The sequence below is a fragment of the Chrysochloris asiatica genome, unplaced genomic scaffold (genome assembly GCF_000296735.1).
Source record: "Chrysochloris asiatica unplaced genomic scaffold, ChrAsi1.0 scaffold00118, whole genome shotgun sequence".
NCBI lineage: Eukaryota > Metazoa > Chordata > Mammalia > Afrosoricida > Chrysochloridae > Chrysochloris > Chrysochloris asiatica.
The window spans coordinates 7,511,726-7,531,128 of record NW_006408636.1 but is presented as its reverse complement, the minus strand read 5'-3'; the positions used below and the strand labels follow the sequence as shown (position 1 = coordinate 7,531,128).

Here is a 19,403-nt window from a genome sequence, read left to right as displayed (position 1 = left end):
AAATACTTTTAACTGATGGTATATGGAGGGGATTATAATCAATGTAATGAAACAAGTTATATGAATTGTTGAATGTGAAACTGATGATATGCCCTGTAAACTTTCACTCAATCCACAATAAAAAACTTAAATTAAAAAAAAAATTAACCACGCTCAGTTCTATTAAAATGCCCATTCACATACACCACTGATGACAACATAGCGCATGCATGAGAAATGATTCTGTCAAATAGATGAGTGACAGTAGGTTATGTGGCAAATAATTTGCAAATTCAGCGATGCCTCTGTCTATGAAATAATCCATGACAGACTTGGGCTTCAAAAAGCTTATGGGAGATAGGTATCAAAACAACTCACAGAAGAGCATTAATAGAAGCATCTGAACATCTGCAAACACAATTTGGACTGATACTCGAAAGAAGGTAAAAGTTGCTTTAAAAAATCATTACTGGTGATAAGACATAGATTCATCACTAAGAGCCTGATAATAAATGGCAGTTTATTCAGTATGTAAGGAAACATCGTCAATCACCGACCAAGAAAAAGTTCAAAAGTCAACATCAGCTGGAAAATTGATGCTTATAGTTTTCTGGAATTCTCAAGGGTCAGTATTAGAACAATATCAGAATAAAAGTTTCAACAATCAACAGTGCTCATTACAGTGAGATGCTCACTGAAGAACTGAAGCCAAAACTCTGGATTAAATGCACAGGACTGCTATCCAAGGACATTGTTATCTTGCATAACAATGCATGTCTGCACACCTCTGCCCACACTGTTGAAACTCTGCAAAAACTCCATTTTAAGGTGTTAAAGTATCCTCCCTATAGTCCTGATCTTGCTCTACCAGACTTTCACCTGTTTGATCCCCTGACAGCAGCCCTTTGAGGATGAAGATTCACCTCTGATGAAGCACTGAAGACAGTAGAGCATTCGTGGCTCACAGCTCAGCCTAAAACATTTTTTAAAGGGGGAATATGAAAGCTTGTTGACAGATGAACAAACTGTATTGAAAAGCAAGGAGATTATATCGAAAAATGATGTATTTGTCTTTTCTAAAAGTTGATTAAAATAAATTCTACAGCCAGAGTGCAGGTACTTTTTGACTCACCCTCGTAAATAAAGCTTTCATCCAAGATCCATCTAATACCAGCAATGACAGCCCTCGTTCCAAGGTGGTGGTGGTGGTTGTGTGCCGTAGAGTTGGTTCCGACCTATAGTGACCCTGCATAGGGTTTCCGAGGCTGTAAGTCTTTACCGGAGCAGAAAGCCTCATCTTTCTCCCGCGGAACCGCTGGTAGTTTCAAACTGCTGACCTTGAGACTAGCAGCCTGATTCGTAACCACTACGCTATCCTCATCTAAATCTGGCTTGAACCTCTGGCAGTTCCTTGTCAATGTACAGTTGCAGCTGCTTTTGAGTTATCTTTAGCAAAATTTTACTTGTATGTGATATTAATGTTGAATGATTTCCGCATTCCATTGGCTCACCTCTCTTTGGAATGAACACAAATATGGATCTCTTCCAATCAGTTGACCAAATTTCTTGGCATAGATGAGTGAGTGCCTATCAGTTGGTTGAAAGATTTCAATTTGTATTTCATCAATTCCCAGAGCCTTGTTTTTCCAATGCTTTCAATGTACCTTGGACTTCTTCCTTCACTACTATTGGCTCTTAATCATATTTCAATATGAAATGGGTGAACATCAACCTTTTCTTTTGGGTACAGTGAGTGACTCTGTGTATTCCTCCCATCTTCTTTTGATGCTTTCTGCATCATTCAACATTTTGCCTGTAGAGTCCTTCAATATTTCAGGTCGAGGCTTGAAATTTTTCTTCATTTCTTTCAACTTGAAAAATGCTGAGTGTGCTACCTTCCCTTTTGTTTTCTAACTCCAGGCCTTTGCACATTTCATTATAATACTTGACTTTGTTTTCTTGAACTGCCTTTTGAAATGTTCTGTTTGGCTTTTTTACCTCTTCATTTCTTCCATTTACTTTAGCATCTCTACACTTCAATGCTGTTTAAAAAAAGGTATTTGTAATGAAGATTTCATTGGTCTTACAAAATTCTATTATGTGCTCTCCAGCATCATTTCTATCACTTAGGCCATATTTTCCAACTATTGATCCTTCCCTCTTTGCTTCTAATCATTGCATTCTAATCACCAGTAATTATCAATACATCTTGATTGTATGTTTGATCAATTTCAGACTGAAGAAGCTGGTAGAATTCTTCAATTTCATCATCACTGACTTTAGTGGTTGGTGTATAGATTTGAATAATAGTGGTATTAACTGCTCTTCCTTGTGTTATTGTTGTAAAGTGTTGTCGAGTCGGTTCTGACTCATTATGACCCTATATAGGATTTCCAAGTAGCAGCTGGTGGGTTTGAACTGTTCACCTTGTGGTTCACAGTCCAGTGCAGATCCTACAGCACCACACCAGGAGTCCACTCTTCTTTATAGACATATGGATATTGTTCTATTACAGACAGCTTTGTACTTCAAGATAGATCTTGAAATGTTCTTATTGATGCTTAATGTGATGCCAATCCTCTACAATTTGATGTTTCCAGCATAGTAAACCATATGATTGTCAGATTCAAAATGGCCAATACCAGTCTATTTCAGCTTACTAATGCCTAGGATATCGATCTTTATGAATTCCATTTCATTTTTGACAAATTCCTATTTTCCTAGATTCATACTTCGTACTTTCCATGTTCTGATTATTAACGGATGCTTATAGCTATTTCTCCTCATTTTTAATTGTGCCCCATCAGCAAATGAAGGTCCTGAAAACTTTACTCCATTCACGTCATCACAGTCAATGCTACTTTGAGGTGGCAACTCTTTCCCAGTTGGCATTTTGAGTGCTTTCAAACTGAGGGTCTCATCTTCCAGTTCTATATCTGACAATATTCTGGTGGCTATTCATAATGTTTTCATTTTCTGGTATTATATCTGATAATGTTCCACTGCTATTCATAAGGTTTTCAGTTGGTAACCATTTCAAAGTAGTCCACCTCTCCTTCCTATTAGTCTGTCTCAGTCTGGTAGCTCAGTTGAAACTTGTCCACCATGGGGATCTTGATGATATTTTAAATGCTGGTGGCATACCTTCCAGCATCACAGCAATAGGCAAGCCCCACAGTATGACAAAGTAACAGACGAGTGGTTATCTTCAGTTCATCCTTGGGTATTTGTTCTAGTCTGGTATTCTACAATAATAAGCCAGGGAACTTCAAAAAATTAGTGGAAAAATTCCATTATCTTTTAATCCCATTTTCCACTAACTTTTTGAAGTTCCCTCATATTGCCCATTCTTTACTTCTCTGGTATATTTTTCATTTAACCCATTCTGGACTTCGGTGGCAGGAAAATGTCCATAAAATATTATTTTTATTACTGGACACCCTACCTGTGATACATTTCTGCTTATCCTCAGTCTGAGCTAAAATGTTCTAAATGTTTAAAAATCTGGCTCCAATCTATTTCTTGTCATTCCTAATTATTTATTTAAAGTAAATCTTTGTTGCAGTCAAATTCTGCTACATACCACTGCCTATATACCTTTGTCAAATCTTCTTCCTGTTGTCCCTACTCATAATCCTTTATAATAATATATATTTTATTTATTAAGTCAGAATAGATTTCATTTTAAATCTTTCAAGAAGACTTCTCTACCTATTCTGAATTTTTATTGATCTTGTGCTTACAACATCACACAACTTGCCATGTGGGTTTGATATCTTCTATCATTCTCTTTTAGTTTATTTTATATTGCTTCGCTAAGCAAACAGTAAGTTCTTTTAAGAGTAGAAAGATATAATTTTCTTTGTATTTAGGTGAATTCTTTAACTTAAAGCAAAGTAAATGGAAAAAGGCCAATAATTAACAGGCTTTAAAAGCTAATGTAGAATCAGGAACAATTCTTATAGGTGACAGTTAATGTGCTCAGTTGCACTCTTGTTCCAGTAAGAATCAAAGGGAAGTTTCAACTGGTCAAGACACACTAACTACCTTGATCCCCTCATCTGTGGGTAGGGAAGTCAGGACTCACGCAGATCACTAAAGCTGCATCCTAACTTGACCCTTTTAAGGATCTAACTATCTCTCCCAACACAGAAGAAGCGTCCAGAAAGTGGCACATGGGTGGGCTAAGGTTCCAAGTGCCCTCTGAGAGCAATGCTGAGTGAGCTCTGCTGTCTCCTCATGGGAGATCAGTATATAGCCTAGCAATAATATGGTTTTCCTACAACAGTGGCCTGGGTGCTTGGAGGTCCTAAAGTACTCGACAGTAGTACTGGGATAGGAGTGATAGTCACATTAAGTCACGAGATGCTTGCTAAAAGTCTTCTTCTGAGCTTTATTCATGAACTTTGGGAGCAGTGGCCTTTAGCCATCACAACTACTGAGAGGCCACTACTCCCAAAATTTGTGAGGTTTGAATTGTGGCTTTTCTGCTATGGTCATGGTATCTCCAAAGGAAAACTTAGATCCTTTAACCCAGCTAAAAGGCAAGGATGTTGTTGTTGTTAGTTGCTGTCGAGTTGATTCTGACTCAGGGTGACCCGACGTGTGCAGTGTAGAACTGCTCAAGGCTGTGGCAGATTGCCAGGCCTGTGTTTAAAGGTGCCCCTGGATGGGTTTGAACAGCTAACTTTCAGCTAGTTCTCAATTGCGTAACCATTGGTGTCACTCAGGGATTCAAGCCTTACCTAGCTCCTGTTGTTGTTGCTAATTGTCATTGAGTCAGTTCTGACTCATAGCAACCCTGTATATAGATTCTGAGGAGCAGCTGTTTGGTTTGAACCATTGGCAGTCCAGTGTTTTTCCTAGAGACTGTGATTCACTAGGTCTGGAGTAGAGTCTAGGAACCCAGCTCCTAGTGCCCTGGAAAAGCAGATTCAGGATTATATCCAACAAAAGCCAGTTTTCTTTTGGTCTCTGAACAAACTTGTGTCCCACAGTGCCCATGGCAGTAATTTATTTATTGGCAGCTCAACCTTTCCAGGGTCCCAGTTATGTTTTTAAGTCAGGTCCTGGCCAGAATTACCCACAAGGCAAACCTTATTTTGTTAAGGAGAATGAACCAGCCACAGCATTTCCAGGATCTCAAAGTGTTCATGGCTAAAAGAAGCACTAGCCTCTAAACAGAAATGGCAGCTGTGCGACGTTGATATGAAAAACGGCTGGAACACATAGTGGAGCTATGCAACATGGTGAAGATTGACACACACTTACTGGAACTGCTTTCGCTGTCACTGGTGTTGGATGTCACTCCCTCTGCAAGCCAACAAGAAAGAGACTCCGATTCAGAACACACCACTGAGAGGTCACACACAGCACAAAATTCAAATGCTCCAGGAGAAAAAATACTGAACTGCCAACCAAATCAGGCAACAGGAGGCATGCCACATCCAGGCTACCAACTTGGAGGCACAGCTCCAATCCTGAGCCTTTGGCCACCTCCTACTTGTCCCCAAGAACCTCTCAGTCTGCCAAGTCTCTCTCTATACACTACAAGCTTTGCTTTCTTCAGTAACATAATTTTCATCTGACTCAAAAGAATTGACTTAGATGGTTTCAAATCCTACCTCAAGATTCATCTCCCAAGTTAACAATAGAAAAGTCAAGATAGTGACAGTAGCATAAAGAGACCAGGCTGCCCTAGAATTTCCTGCCCAGACAGACCCTGAAAGACAGAATGTGTGAAGCTTCAGAACTAAGAGGCTAAGTTGTGAATGAACTGAGCAGCCACCAAGAACAATGCTTTTACCATTTGGTGGGAGCCAACAGCCTTCTACCTAGAAGATAGGCTTGGCTTCAGGGGGCGGGGTGTGAGGTGAAGGGATGCTCCTCTATCCACCATAAGACAGACAAGTCAATACACCAAGACAATAAACAAGAATTATTAGAGGGCCAAACAGCCATCCTATTTTAAACCACTGGGAATTGCTACATTTGAGTGTAGGTGGTGAAACTGCAAGCAGAGAAGCTGGCACTCCTAGGAGACACAAGGCACAGTTTGGCACAAATAAAGCCCACCCCTCACAAGAAGACAGGTTTATGAAGATGAGACATGGGCACATGCACTATGGATAGAGACACTGCTTGTTTCAGCCAAGACAATATTGTCCTAGACTATGGTATGCTGTGGTCCCCCAGGAAGGGCTGGTGGAGTTGCCACATGTAACTAGGTTTCCAAACAATCACCAGGGTAAAGTCTTAAGGAAACTCCTTTACTTTCACATCTTTGTTATTTATTAAAGGCGAGTATATGCTGAAAGAACCCAGCAAGAACACCAAGGCCCCATCATCTTTGTCCCTGCATTTTCTACTCTAGGATTATTTTCCAGAATAGAGAGGTCAGCAGAAGTTTGTCCAAGATAAGGCACTAGAGAGATATGGCCCATCAGTGTTGCTGAGACTATCATCAGCTCAGCCCCTTAGAAATGCTATGTGGAAAGCTGGCTCATGGCTGTTTTGGCACAGGCCTCCAAATCTGCTGGGCAATCCCAGATGCAGATTGCCCCCAGTTAGCAAGAGGGTAGGAGTCACAATTCCTAAACCCAGTCATTAAGTGCTGTGTCAACCAGCTGACACTCCTCATCTCAGCAGCAGTTTAGAGATTAACTGATTGGTCACCCCTAGAGTAGCACTTCTTGCCCACCTCACTTCTTAGGTGGGATACCAAAATATCTCCCTATAAAAGGAAAACACAGGCATGAATGATATGTATTTATTAGGGTGCCAGGATCCAGAGTCAAAGTGTGACATTCAGAGCCACATGCATTTCCTCCTGCTTGGATATCAGAGTTTTCACAAACACTCCCCTCCCCCCACTTCCCCCTCACCCATATCCCCTATGCCCCACCCCCCGTATTTCCATTCATGCCAGAAATACAGTTAATGGTGCGTAACTTGGACTTACTCAGATTCTTTGCTCCATAATAATCGTCACTTAACCCAGGGAAGTCCTGATTTCACAGACAGCAAGGACAGAAAGGACGGGAGGGAGGGAGGGTGGGGAAAAAAAGAATTTGGGAGAAAAGAGGAAATAGAGAAAAAGACAAGGGGAAGGAAGAATACAGAGCCAGGTGAGCATTAGTAACAGAAGTATGAAATACTATGAAGATCTATAACTATAGTGAGGTGAAGAACTTTGCTACAGAAATAACACTTTGAATAAGGCAAGATATCTGGACTTCATGCTGGCCAATTTGCTGCCAGAGGACGCTGGAGTGGACTATCTTTCTGAGGTGATCTACAGCTAATAGGCCTACAGGACATGTTCTTGAAGGTGGCATTTCCCCTCGTGGGTTCATGAAGTAGCAAACATCTATGTGTGACTGGTAGGGCAAGCAATTATAATCATCCCAAGGAGTTCTCACCCAATACTTCAAATCTGTCTTGAGTTGTGTAGCCCTTAGGGGATGGGCCCAACTTCTAGAGAACAAGCACTAAGCAGTTTCAAAACTCTGTCATTCAACAGGCAGGGACCCTACACTCCAACTGGGACGTGAAACAGCAAACATCTCACCAGGCTGGGCTCTGTATGACGTTTTTTGGATTCATCTGGTGAACTGTAGTGACATCACCTTAGGAATATGTCTCAGACCAGAACGTCATCTGTTGCCCTTACTAAGCTATCCATCCATGACCAGGATGAGGGCACCCTTCTATCTACCAGTTACTACCCCAAACAGCAATGGTCTCTGCATACTGCATATTCCATGACCATGCACTAAGCTGACCTACAGAAAGTACATTTCCTATAAGAATTTGTCAGGCTCTTGCAGTCCCAACAGCACAGGACCCCAAGATGCCTCCATGTAAGATAGAAGTTGTTGTGGTTATTTTGTGCCATTGAGTTGGTCCTGACTCATCGTGCCCCCTATAGGGTTTCTACAGAGTGGCTGGAGGGTTTGAACCACTGAGCCTGACGTTATCAGTCCAGTGTTTATCCTACAGTGCGACAAGAGTCACCAGTAAACGAGAGATGTTCACAATTCACAGTGAAACAAACAAGAAACTATCTCATAAGCCCAAACTGATGTTTAAGGTTAGGGTCAGAGCAGTTAATTTCTGTGGTGTATGGCAGATAGGAGTACTGGTATGGCACAGTAGGATACTCACCAGTCACTCCTTGGAAACCGTATAGAGGGTTGGTATGAGTCAGAGCCAGCTCAATGCCACTTAACAACAACAATATGGGAGAGTAAGATTTATCAACAGTTAAATTGGTTCTTAAAGTTCTTTGAGCTCAACTTTATGCCCTTTTCTACCAAATCAGCTTTGTGTTTCTCAATAAATCTTTGTGTGGATACTTGAACAACACCCTTTTCATGTCAAATCATTGAAGCATGAAGGTTAAAAAAAAAAAAAAGGCTTTTCAATCACTCTAGGATTACAGTATGTCTGTTAGGAGTTCAATGGGTATCATATGCATTTCATGTACATCTGAGTAATTCAAGAAATACCCTCAACTTTAGGTGTCCAGGAAAGAAAAGGTTCTTCTCTTGACATAGATGAGTGAAATTAAGGACAAGAAAACACAAGAGGAAGAAGCCAGGAGAGCAACACTAAGTTCTTAGACCTTGTTATCTTTCTAAGGCATTTTTCTAAACCTGACAATCTCAAAACTATTCATCAGCATAACAGTAAACTCAGTCAGGCACCTCCAACACCAATTCTAGGGATTTCCTGGCAGGTTGGCCCTTGACCAAATTTCACCTCCTTCATAGCCTCCAACATTCAATCTGACTGAGGAACCGAACAAATGAGATCCAACATCTCCTCAGGCAAACCAATTTCTACCCTGATTCTGTGCAAATATAAAGGTATACATGCATACACATGCACACATGGACACACACACTTTCTCAGCCTCCTCATAAGGGAAGGTGCAAATGAGGAAGAGAGGACAGGGCGATGGATGGTCTGCTCTCTGTACTCTGCTGCTACTTACGTTCCTGTATGCTGCTCTCCTGGGCCATGTTTTCTTTGCTCTTGTAAAATGGAAACTTTCGAGAGAGGCGGAAACTCTTTTTACGTTTCGTTTTGATCGACTGTGAAAGAACATGAAGATGGAGGGGAAGGACAGAAGGAAAAAAAAAAAAAAACAAACAGAACAATGGATTTTAAAGCATGCAAGAAAAACTGAAATGAAGACAATGGTGAGCTAAATAAAAGACCATCTCTCACAAATGAGTCTATGAGATTAATGAATGTTGATGTAAGAGGAAAATTATGTTTACAGGAAAATGTTGTAGGGATGTAAGAGGTTTCTTCCTAATTCAGACTCACAGCACTCACTAGTACTTCCTAAAGAACAAAAGTCACTGTAGCCTCCTGGACCCTACGATGCCATTAGTATACAGAGTCATCTACTCCATGTGTTTCTTCCCTTTACTGCTGCAGAAGTTCTTTGGCCTGCGAAGCTTATAGAAGAAAGGGAGTGAATGGCAAGATACCTCATGCCTCACTTGATCTAAAAGGAATTTTGGAGCTCTGGGGCTGGTCTTTCTGGTCAGATGATGAGGCCAGGTTATAGTCAAGGTCCGTCCCCACAGCTCCAACTCACAAGTAGTTTCATTTAACCCAAGCAAGTCATCATTCCAGACAGTCCAATTCTAAGTCATCTTCAAGAGCCAGCTACCCATGGGGAAAGAATCCAGACTAGCCCTCTCTGCTTTCTGAAAAGCAGTCAGCATTCTGATAGGACAGAGCCAGCCCCTTGTAAAGGAGATATTCTTTTGTGTTCCCCAGTTCTCTTGTACATCAGCCAGAGCTGCACGCTTCTTATCCCTCTTCACATACTGACTGACTTCCTTGAAGATTCCTACTTACCCGATTAGACTCAATCATCCCCGTTCTAGCATGGAACTTCACTGTTTTCAATCGAGCTCGTTCTTTCTTTTCCACCCTGTTTTGGAGTCAGAAAGAAGTCTTATTACTTGTCTCATCAGTGAGCTTGTAGCAGGCAAAGAGATACTTTATGATTCATTTAGTCAGAACTATGTCCTGAACACCAACTCTCTAGCAAAAAGGAGTAAGAAACATCCTTCTCTCAAGGAACATATAGTATGACATGAAAAAAAAGGAAGTAAAATACCAGTAAGAAGGCAAGAAAAGCCTCTCTCAAGATCATGACAACTCACCTCTTCTTACTGGGGATCACACCAATTTGCTCACTTTCTCCATGTGGAGTTACCAATCTCGCCTGCCACCATTCATCATCGGAGGCATTAATGACATGTAGAATGTCGCCATAAGAGAAGCTGAGCCCCTGGCTTGGCAGGCAGCTGTCCCGAGTGCGGTCATAATCAAACAGGGCCCTGAAACATACGGTGGAAGATGAAGTGATCATCCCAATCCTAAATACCAGGATACTGGCATTCTGAAGTCCAGGGTGGTGGGGAAAGGCCAGTCTAATTAGCACTAAACACAGCAGCCTAATAGCAGACCATAAGGATTTTCCAAGAGACTGTATTCTTCTTTTAGTTCCAAAGTTGTAAATATGTTCCCCCTTTTCAAAAACACATCCCAGTCTCAGAGACCTGCTGGTGTGACTGTAAAATGATGCAACCACTGTGGAAATTGGTATGGGACTTCCTTAAAAAGTTGGAAATAGAAATACTGTATGACCCAGCATTCCCTCTACTTGGTATATAACCTCAAGAAATGAGAGCCATGACAGGAATAGATATCTGCACACCCGTGTTCACTGCAGTATTATTTACAATAGGAAAAAGATGGAGGCAGCCTAAATGTCCATCAACAGAAGAATGGTTAAACAAACTTTGGTACATACACACAACAGAATATTACATGTTGAAGAATAATGAACAGTCTGTGAAATACTTTATAACATGGATGCACCTGGAAGACATTATGCTAAGTGAAATTTGTCAATCATACAAGAACAAATATTGTATGAGATCACTGTTGTAAAAGGGTTTCTTTCTAAAAGAAACATCTATAATGGCCACCAGGGGTGGGAGGGAAGGAAGTTATTCATGGGGTAGAGGGTGGTGGTGGTGGTTGTGTGCCGCAGAGTCAGTTCCGACTCATATAGACCCTGTATAGGATTTCCGAGGCTGTAAATCTTTACTGGAGCAGAAAGCCTAATATTTCTCCCACTGAATGGCTGGTAGTTTTGAACTGCTGACTTTGAGGTTAGCAGCCCGACTTGTAAGCACTACGCTACCAGAAGCTCCTTGGAGTAAAGAGTAGACACATATAAACTTAGGTGATGGAGACGGTATTAGACAACAAGAGAGAGGTTGACACAAGAAAGATGAAGTAGAAAACACAGGAAGGAATGCATGAGTTAAAGTTAATAAAGAGACAAATACTGTTAACTTATGGTAGGGATTGCAATCATTGTAATGACATGAAGAATATGATTTGTTGAATGTGGGACTGATGATTGATCTGTAAACATTCACTCAATTAACAACACAATGTTTTAAAACAACAACAACAAACCCAGTCCCCCAAAAAAGGTACACAGGGAAATTTTGTAAGAGCCTTATCTCCTCCCTTCTGGATGCAAGGTGAAAATCCAAAGCTTAACACACTCAATCAACCTCTCCCAGATCCACATCCAAGGGGGAGCAGGGAGGAAGCAGTACCATGCAGGCTTGTGGTAAAAGAGGTCAGCTTGGATGCAGATAGAAGGAAGTCATGGAAAATTAGGTTGGGAATAAAGGCCTGGGGCAAATTTTAGAAGGCTTTGAACAGTTCTGATTCAGTGGCTACTAAGGATTCCAAAGTAGGAACATTCATTTGACCACATATGCATTGTAAATAATGGGGGAATTGGATGAATTTGGAGGCATATTGAAATCAAAGTAATCTAAGCTGATTCCAACTCTAGTAAAGCTAACATTTGACCATCAGAGAGAGTTCTCTGGCTCAGAGAACAAACTCACCTGGATACGAGTTTGTATTCTTCACATCCGCTGGAATCTCTTAATGTGTAATTTCAGTGAGAAGTTTGTATGAAGGGGCTTCAAAAAGTTCATGGAAAAATTAAATTAAAGGTAGTGGAGTTTTTCCACAAGCTTTTTGAAGCTTCCTCATATTTTTCTACCTGCAATCTAGACCTTGACAGTCTTATTTACCTTCCCTGTTAACAGAAATCTTTTCACACATTTGCACACAGACCCAGTGCATCCTTCAGAACTCAGTTCCAAGGCTGACATTTCCTCCTGCAATACAGTAGTCCTGTGCTATGAGTCGGAACCGACTCGGAGGCATTGAACAACAAAACATGACTTAGCTGGAAGCTATAGTAATACACTATTTTCCCATGTACAAGTCAAAAGGAAATATGGAATGTATTAAGACTCTGAAAAGCAAACTACTCATCTACTTTTTAAAGTTCTTGAAAAAGAAGCCTTAGGAAATCAGTGTCAGATTAGTTAAAAATTAAAAATACCCAAGCTCTGACAGAAAGCCCTTTTCAATTTACACACTCAAAGTAGTCAGGAGAGGCAGATACCAGCAGATAAGGGGGCACACAGTCTGCTAGGGTCTTTCACTGCTTGAGTGACAGAATAAAATCTGAATACATTTTTACTGCAGGAGTTCTGAGTTTCATAAAGCAAGTAAAGTATTCCAAAAACCATTCTAAGAAGATACGCATGATGAAAACCTTATTTTTCAAAGTGATGAAAATAAACACTGAGGTGTGGGGAGCCAGAAATGGTTGTGGGTTGCATCCGTGTGGCTACGTGGGGCTCGACAGCGCGTACTGAAGGAGACTGAAGGCCAGCAGATGCCCAGAACCTGTAGGCCACACTGTGGACTTCTTCTTCTTCTTCTTCTTCTTTTTTGGTGATACACAGGTTTTAATTGTATTATTCATAAATTTAGAGTCATAGGCCATTAAGATTTTGATAGTCTGTTTTGTTTTTCTTTTTCTCTTGGCAGTACATTATGAGCATTTTGTCATTTCATTTCACAGTCTCCAAAACATAATTTTAATAGTCTTCTGAACACACAGGATTCATTACATGGTTCTACCATAATTTGCTTAAACCCCTATTGCTGAGCATTTAAACAGCTTATAATTGTTTACTATAAAATATGCCACCAAGTACCATTATACAGTTGTTGTTCATGGACTTATTCTTAAAAGTATTAAAGGCACTGTTGCGGGGAAGCCTGATGTGGCACCAGTTGAAATGAACAAAGATCCTCAGCCCACAGGGCCCACCTGCCAGCCCTCCCATCCCCTGGACTCCCACAGCCAGCATTTCCCTCGGGGCAGACAGTACCAGTGGTGTTCAGTAGTCCACAAGCGACAAAAATGAACACGCGTTCTCAGCCCCGCCAGTACATCTATCCTAGCTGGACCTAGCCCCCAAGCAGTGCAGCTTCCGCCCACCCTGGCCCAGCTGCCCATGTCTACCCTGCTGGATCCCAAGTAATGATGATCCCTTCCCAGATCTCTTACCCACCCTCCCAGGGGACCTACTATATCCCTGGACAGGGGCATTCCACATATGCTGTCCAGCCACAGCAATACCTCATGCAGCCAGGAGACCCCAACTTCTATCCAGGTACAAGCCCTACAGAGTTTGGGACCTATGCTGGCGCCTACTACCCAACCCAAGGCATGCAGCCATTTCTCGTTGGTGTGGGCCCCACCCCAGTTTTGATGAATCAGCCACCCCCCATATTGCACCTAAGATGGAACATAAGATGATCCGAATTCAAGATCAAAATCAAGGGGGGAAGGTTTTCACAAAGGAGATCATGTCTGGGGCCTGCACTGTCTCCACTCCCACCCCTCCCCATATGAGAGGCGATCTGGAGCCTCAAGCTAATGGGGAGACACACCAGGTTGCTGTGATTGTCTGCCCAGATGACCGGTCACAAGGAGCGATCATTGGGGGTCAGCCAGGGTTGCTTGGCCCAGAGCACAGACCTTAGAATCCCAGCCTTCATTACCTTCTCCAACCCCATCACTACCTCCAGTCTTGGAACGAGAGTCTGAGCCTAATCTTTTTTTTTTTTTTTTTTAAAGTTTTGTGAATTGAGTGACAGTTTACATGGGAGAACAAAAGTTTTACACTCATCCTATTGTATTTCGTTTCACTGCAATGATTACAATCCCCTCCATGCATCATGATTCCAACAGCATTTGCTTCTATTTCCTCTGTTTTTCTTTTTCATGTACACCAAAACACTCAGGAATATACAATCATTCAAATAACCAAAGGGTATACCCTGCAAGCCTGCCCCCCGGCCACCAGCACAGCCCCGCTCCTTCCATGAGTCTAGAGTCTCCAGCTGCTCCATCTCTCCACGTCATCATCTCTGCCTCCATCTCTGGCGTTCCCGCTTCTCCGAATAGGGTCCCACACTCTGCTCCCACTCTTCTCCCTTGATAGTCCCAGGTTCCTCCGCTCCTGGACTGCAAGATCAAACACTCCCCCCTTTTTGTTACAAAATCTCTACCTTTATAGTTGCGACAATTGCAATCAGTCATACAATTACTCACTATTGAATCGTAAGAGTCTTATTCCCATCTCCTTTTACCAGCCCCGTCTAGACACTGAGCCTAATCTTGAAGTCCTCCCTATTCCTGAGGACACTATGAAAATGGGGATGATAGAGATGTCTGTAGAAGAATCAAGCCTCATGCCCCATGAAACTGGGGAGCTGTGTTGCATCTCACCAGAACCCACTGCCCTCTTGGAACCCATACTGGAGGTAGAAATGACACTTAGCAAACAAGTGCCAAAGAAGAGAAGGAAAATTAAGGAGCTAAGTAAGAAGGAAGTTGTGAGAGACCTTCTGTTCAGGAGTTCATGTTCAGACCTCTGAGACCCGAGGACAAGGCTGCTTCTCTGCTCTTGGAGATGCTGGGGCTCCTGAGCAAAAGCATGGATTCAAAAAAAGTGGTGACACTGTGGCAAGAGGCTAGGCTCAGCTGAAAGGAATTTCTTCCTGAAGGTCAGGACGTCGGTGCATTCGTCACTAAACAGAATGTGGAGTATACTCTGGGAGAGAAGTCAGAGGAGCTGGACAGGCAGCTGAAGAAACTGCTGAAAGAAGGTAGAAATAATGAGTGGGTGTGTGTGAGTGGATAGAGGCCAACCTGAGTGAGCAGCAGGTAGCATCTAACATTCTAGTTCGAGCCTTCATGACATCTGTCTGCTATTCTGCAATTATCCCTCTGAGTGGATGTTGCAGTGCTGAAAGCGCAAGTGAAACTGCTACAGAAGTACCTGTGTGATGAGCAGAAGGAGCTGCAGGTTCTCTACACCCTCCAGGCCCTTGTAGTGACCTTAGAGCAGCCTGCCAACCTGCTCAAGATGTTCTTTGATGTAGCGAAAGAGGATGCCTTCTACAGGTGGGGGAGTAGCAAGGACTCTGCTGAGCAGCTGGGCAAATGCATGGCCCTTGCATCTGTCACAAATTTCTTCAAGTGGCTTTGTGAGGCTGTGGAGTTTGACCACAACTGAGGTGGGTGGGGCCGGGGCCTTGGAGCCCCATGGATATGAGGATGGCCCAGTTGCTGCCTGGACTGCAAAGGGGGTAGCAGCAGCGGTGGTGGCAGTGGATGCCTATAGTACGGTGTATCTGAGCTAATAAAGTGGCTGAAGAGGCAAGATGGCTTAGGGCTGCCTGGGGCCCCCCTCCAGGATGCTGCCAGGTGACTGACCCTCTCCTCTCCTTGGGGCACAGATACATATATAAAGTCTTGAAATTTACTGTATCTTGGAGGAGGTACCACTGCCTGCCCCTGGGGTCTTTTTATTTTCTGGAAACTACTCTTGGGATGGCTATCCTTGTTGTTGCTGGGGGCGTGGGCATATCCCTCAGCCCCCGCACCAACCCTGCTGCTGCCTGGGCAGAGGTAAGTGGGGGAGGGCGCAGTGTCTGTAATTATTAAATATGAATTCAATTATGAAAATAATTAAAATAAACACTAAATGTTATTATGGGCATCAAAAGTGAAAATAAATATAGGAAGAATAGAATTCTGATTAAAAAAAATTAGTTTATCAACTCCCCCCCATAAAAAAAACAAACAAAAACAGAGGGAATAGAAGCAAATACTATTGAATGATGATGCACAGAGGAGATTGTAATCATTGCAATGAAAAATGATGAGTGTTAAACTGATGTTCTTCCATGTAAACTATCACTCAAATCACAATAAAAACTTTAAAAAGTTATAAAAGAATAAATTAGTTTAGGGAGGAAAGGAAGAAAAGTATTTAAATGAATGACAAGATTAGGATGAGTTTGTAGAAGACAAAAAGGGAGTGTTTCACTGGTTACAAATTTAAAACAATCCAATTTTAGGACCATGAAGAATCATATTTGATCCTTTGCAACAGTGGTGATAAGCCAGGGTGCCTATGTTAAGCTTGATACAAACATTTCTTTCTAGATGCCAGGAATCCAAATATTTGTGTGTGTGTGTGTGTGTGTTTAAACACATCAGAGGTATAAATAACATACCAGTTTGCTTTCAAGGTGAGTTCCAGGTACCTTATAATGTTAAAACACATGATATAAGCTAAAGGAGCCCCAAACCCAAAGGCATTGCCATTAAGTCAATTCCAATTCATCGCGCCCCTAGAGAACTGCTTCATATGGTTTCCAAGGCTGTAATCTTTACAGAAGCTTACTGCCACATCTTCCTCCCACAGAGCAGTTAGTGGGTTTGAATTACTGACCTTTTGGTTAGCAGCCGACCACTTTGATCACTGCACCATCAGGACTCCTTACAAGAGTCTAGGGTGGAGCAAACAGTTAAAGTGCTCAACTAACAACCAAAAGATTGGCAGTTCAAACCTCCCCAGAGGCATCTTGGAAGAAGACAGGCCTGGCGATCTGCTTCTGAAAGGTCACAGCCTTGAAAACCCTATGGAGCAGAGATCTATCCTGCACACACGGGTTCCTTATGAGTAACAATCAACAACAACAACAAAACACAAAGCAAAGTCAATATGAATGACAACAGCTACCATTGCACATTAGGAATGGTACTGTTAAGTTTGGTTTTTAACCATGAACATGTATTACTTTAACAATTAAAAAAGGTAAGTAAATTAGATGGAAAATGGAGAAATAGATATAAAAAAAGCACCTAACCTGAGTCATTTCTTTCAGATGAAGAACACAATTGGTTCTATGTCTTCTGACCAACAAGGCAAAAAAATAGAGAGCTGTATAATTCCAATTGCCCAATTAAACATGGTACCCAAGTCTGTTGGAGTTTTGTTCGATAAATTTATGAATGATGAAGGAATGAATGAGAAATGATGAACAACAGAATGGACAGTACATTTTTAAAACTATGAATTTGTCAAGACATAGAAGCATAATATTTGAGTTTGAAATTCTGAACTTTAATTTCAATTGAAATTAATTTCACTGTGGGTAAAAAGTGATTTACACACAACCTTGGAGCAATACTGTTTGGTGATACGGGGATTGAGACATAGTCTAAATGGGTAAAGGAGGGGAAAACATGTTTAGGTGTTTAACTGTCTTGTGGATATTGGTTTCCCCTGCCTACTATTGTAAAATAGATTGAGAGAAATGAATATTGGGAATTATGATTACAGAAAGCTTGTAAGCCTACCTTTAGCCTATAACTGATTGGATTTGCTAAAAGGGGAATTAGACTTTGCCCAGGTAGAACTAGGCTTCATGTTAAGCCTTTGTGAAGTCTTAGGTGGAATCCTGAGCCACACCCAGAACCTTCTGGGTTGGGACATTCCCACTTGAAAAGACATGCATACCAACCCAGAACTGCTGGGTGAACAGAAGACTCTTATTAGAAAAAAAAAAAAAAAAAAACCTGCAAGAAAAAAACAACACTGACTATTGGGCTGTTAGAATAACAAGCAACTGTTTGCTTTGGAGACATCAACGTAAGAAAAGTCAGAAAATCAAGGAAAACCCCTTCTAAGACTGAAACTCAAAGGGAACCCATGAGCAGTCTAGTATGCTTGCTGTTGACCACGTAGGTCCACTTGTGAGTGGACGTGGGGGAAATGCAACAATGAAGATATGGGCTGAGTTTAGACATGTTCCATTGATACCTGTTGAACTTGAGATGAAAGAGAGAAGAAAGGCTGGCTGGTCTGAAGTTTATGGAGATGTGTGAGCTCCTGAACCCATGGGCACTGACCTAGCCACTGGGGGCTAGAGCAGAGCATGAAGCAACCAACCGGTCTGAAGTGCAGGTAAGCGTGCATGAACTCCCAAACTTGCAGCTAGTACCCATTTGCCCTAGCCTGGATGGCTACCTGACCAGATTTCAACCAGCTGAAAATAAAGATGCTTAATACTGTGAGCAAGTGTAAATTCCTACAATTTGATGAGCTGAATCTTTGCTATGGATGCAGTTGCTCAAAATTCCAACTGGAATGGAAGGATTTCTCATATCAAGGAACAAACTTGTTACCTGTGTGCATTGGGTTGATAGAGATGGGCAATCTAAACATTGGCTATCAAAAATGGGGGGCTCTGAGAGAACAAACAAGATGGCGGATCGGGTAGACGTGTAGTGAAGAGATCCGTGAGCAACAACACAGAATACTGGACCAAGCAGGCTCAGGGGATGGTGCCAGAACTCTGAACCACATATAAAGGAATATTTAGAAGGTTTGAAGGCTTACAGCTAGGGAAATTGTAGAAGCAAGAAATCCATTGCTTTCTAATTCAAGACGCTCAACTGCTCCCGGAGCCACCATCTTGGGCAAGACCAAGCAGGGGAAGGATCAGAGCAGCCACGGACGCCTGACAGAACCACAGAGATAAAGGTGTGGACATTCTTTTTTGGGGGTTATCTGTTCATTGGTCTCTCGCTGTTTGTGAACCTCCATTCTGGTAACTAGAGGGGGTGCCTGAATGAGTGGACACCCCACCCCCACCGTGGAGGGTTCTACTATGCATGTGCACAGCTCTCCTCTAAATTTAAAGTGACAGTTTCCACTTACAACCAAACGGCCACAGCTGGCTCTGAACTGTTTATCACTAGGAAAAAGGCCTGGAACAGGACAGGCAGACTAAAAAGGAAACAAGCCAAAAATTAAATCCTGAGTTACATTACAATGACCAACAGTGGCATCTTGAAATTTCTCAGGAAGAGGAGTAAAAAGGGAAGCCCATCCCCTGATCACATCTACCTGGAGGCAATCAGAAAGCATAAAAAATACCAACATACACACCCATCTAAGTATTAAGTCCACAGATAACCCCTGAAGATGCCCCCAAAACAGAAGCAGATGACCATATATTAGCACATGTCCAGAAACGAGATAAAGTGACTGAGGCAAATGAGCTGGAAGTAGACCTACACTCCAAACTGGAAGATGGGCAGGCTTTGGAAATGCCTGAGAAGGAATTCAGAA

At 42.0% G+C, this 19,403-nt stretch overlaps 1 protein-coding gene across 5 annotated transcripts in view; it reads right to left on the bottom strand.

Annotated features, from left to right (window-relative positions):
• DLG3 (discs, large homolog 3 (Drosophila)) overlaps positions 1-19,403 on the bottom strand; it is a 149,981-nt gene that overhangs the window by 9,686 nt on the left and 120,892 nt on the right. For 3 of the 5 annotated variants that reach the window (XM_006868526.1, XM_006868524.1, XM_006868525.1), the window contains 3 exons: positions 10,170-10,346; positions 9,859-9,934; positions 6,941-6,986 (listed from right to left, as the gene is read on the bottom strand). In XM_006868526.1, the coding sequence (XP_006868588.1) occupies positions 6,941-6,986; positions 9,859-9,934; positions 10,170-10,346 (299 nt within the window). Of the gene's footprint in view, positions 1-5,250; positions 5,293-6,940; positions 6,987-8,977; positions 9,078-9,858; positions 9,935-10,169; positions 10,347-19,403 lie in introns of all 5 variants that reach the window. The other 2 variants (XM_006868523.1, XM_006868527.1) reach the window with 2 other exon arrangements.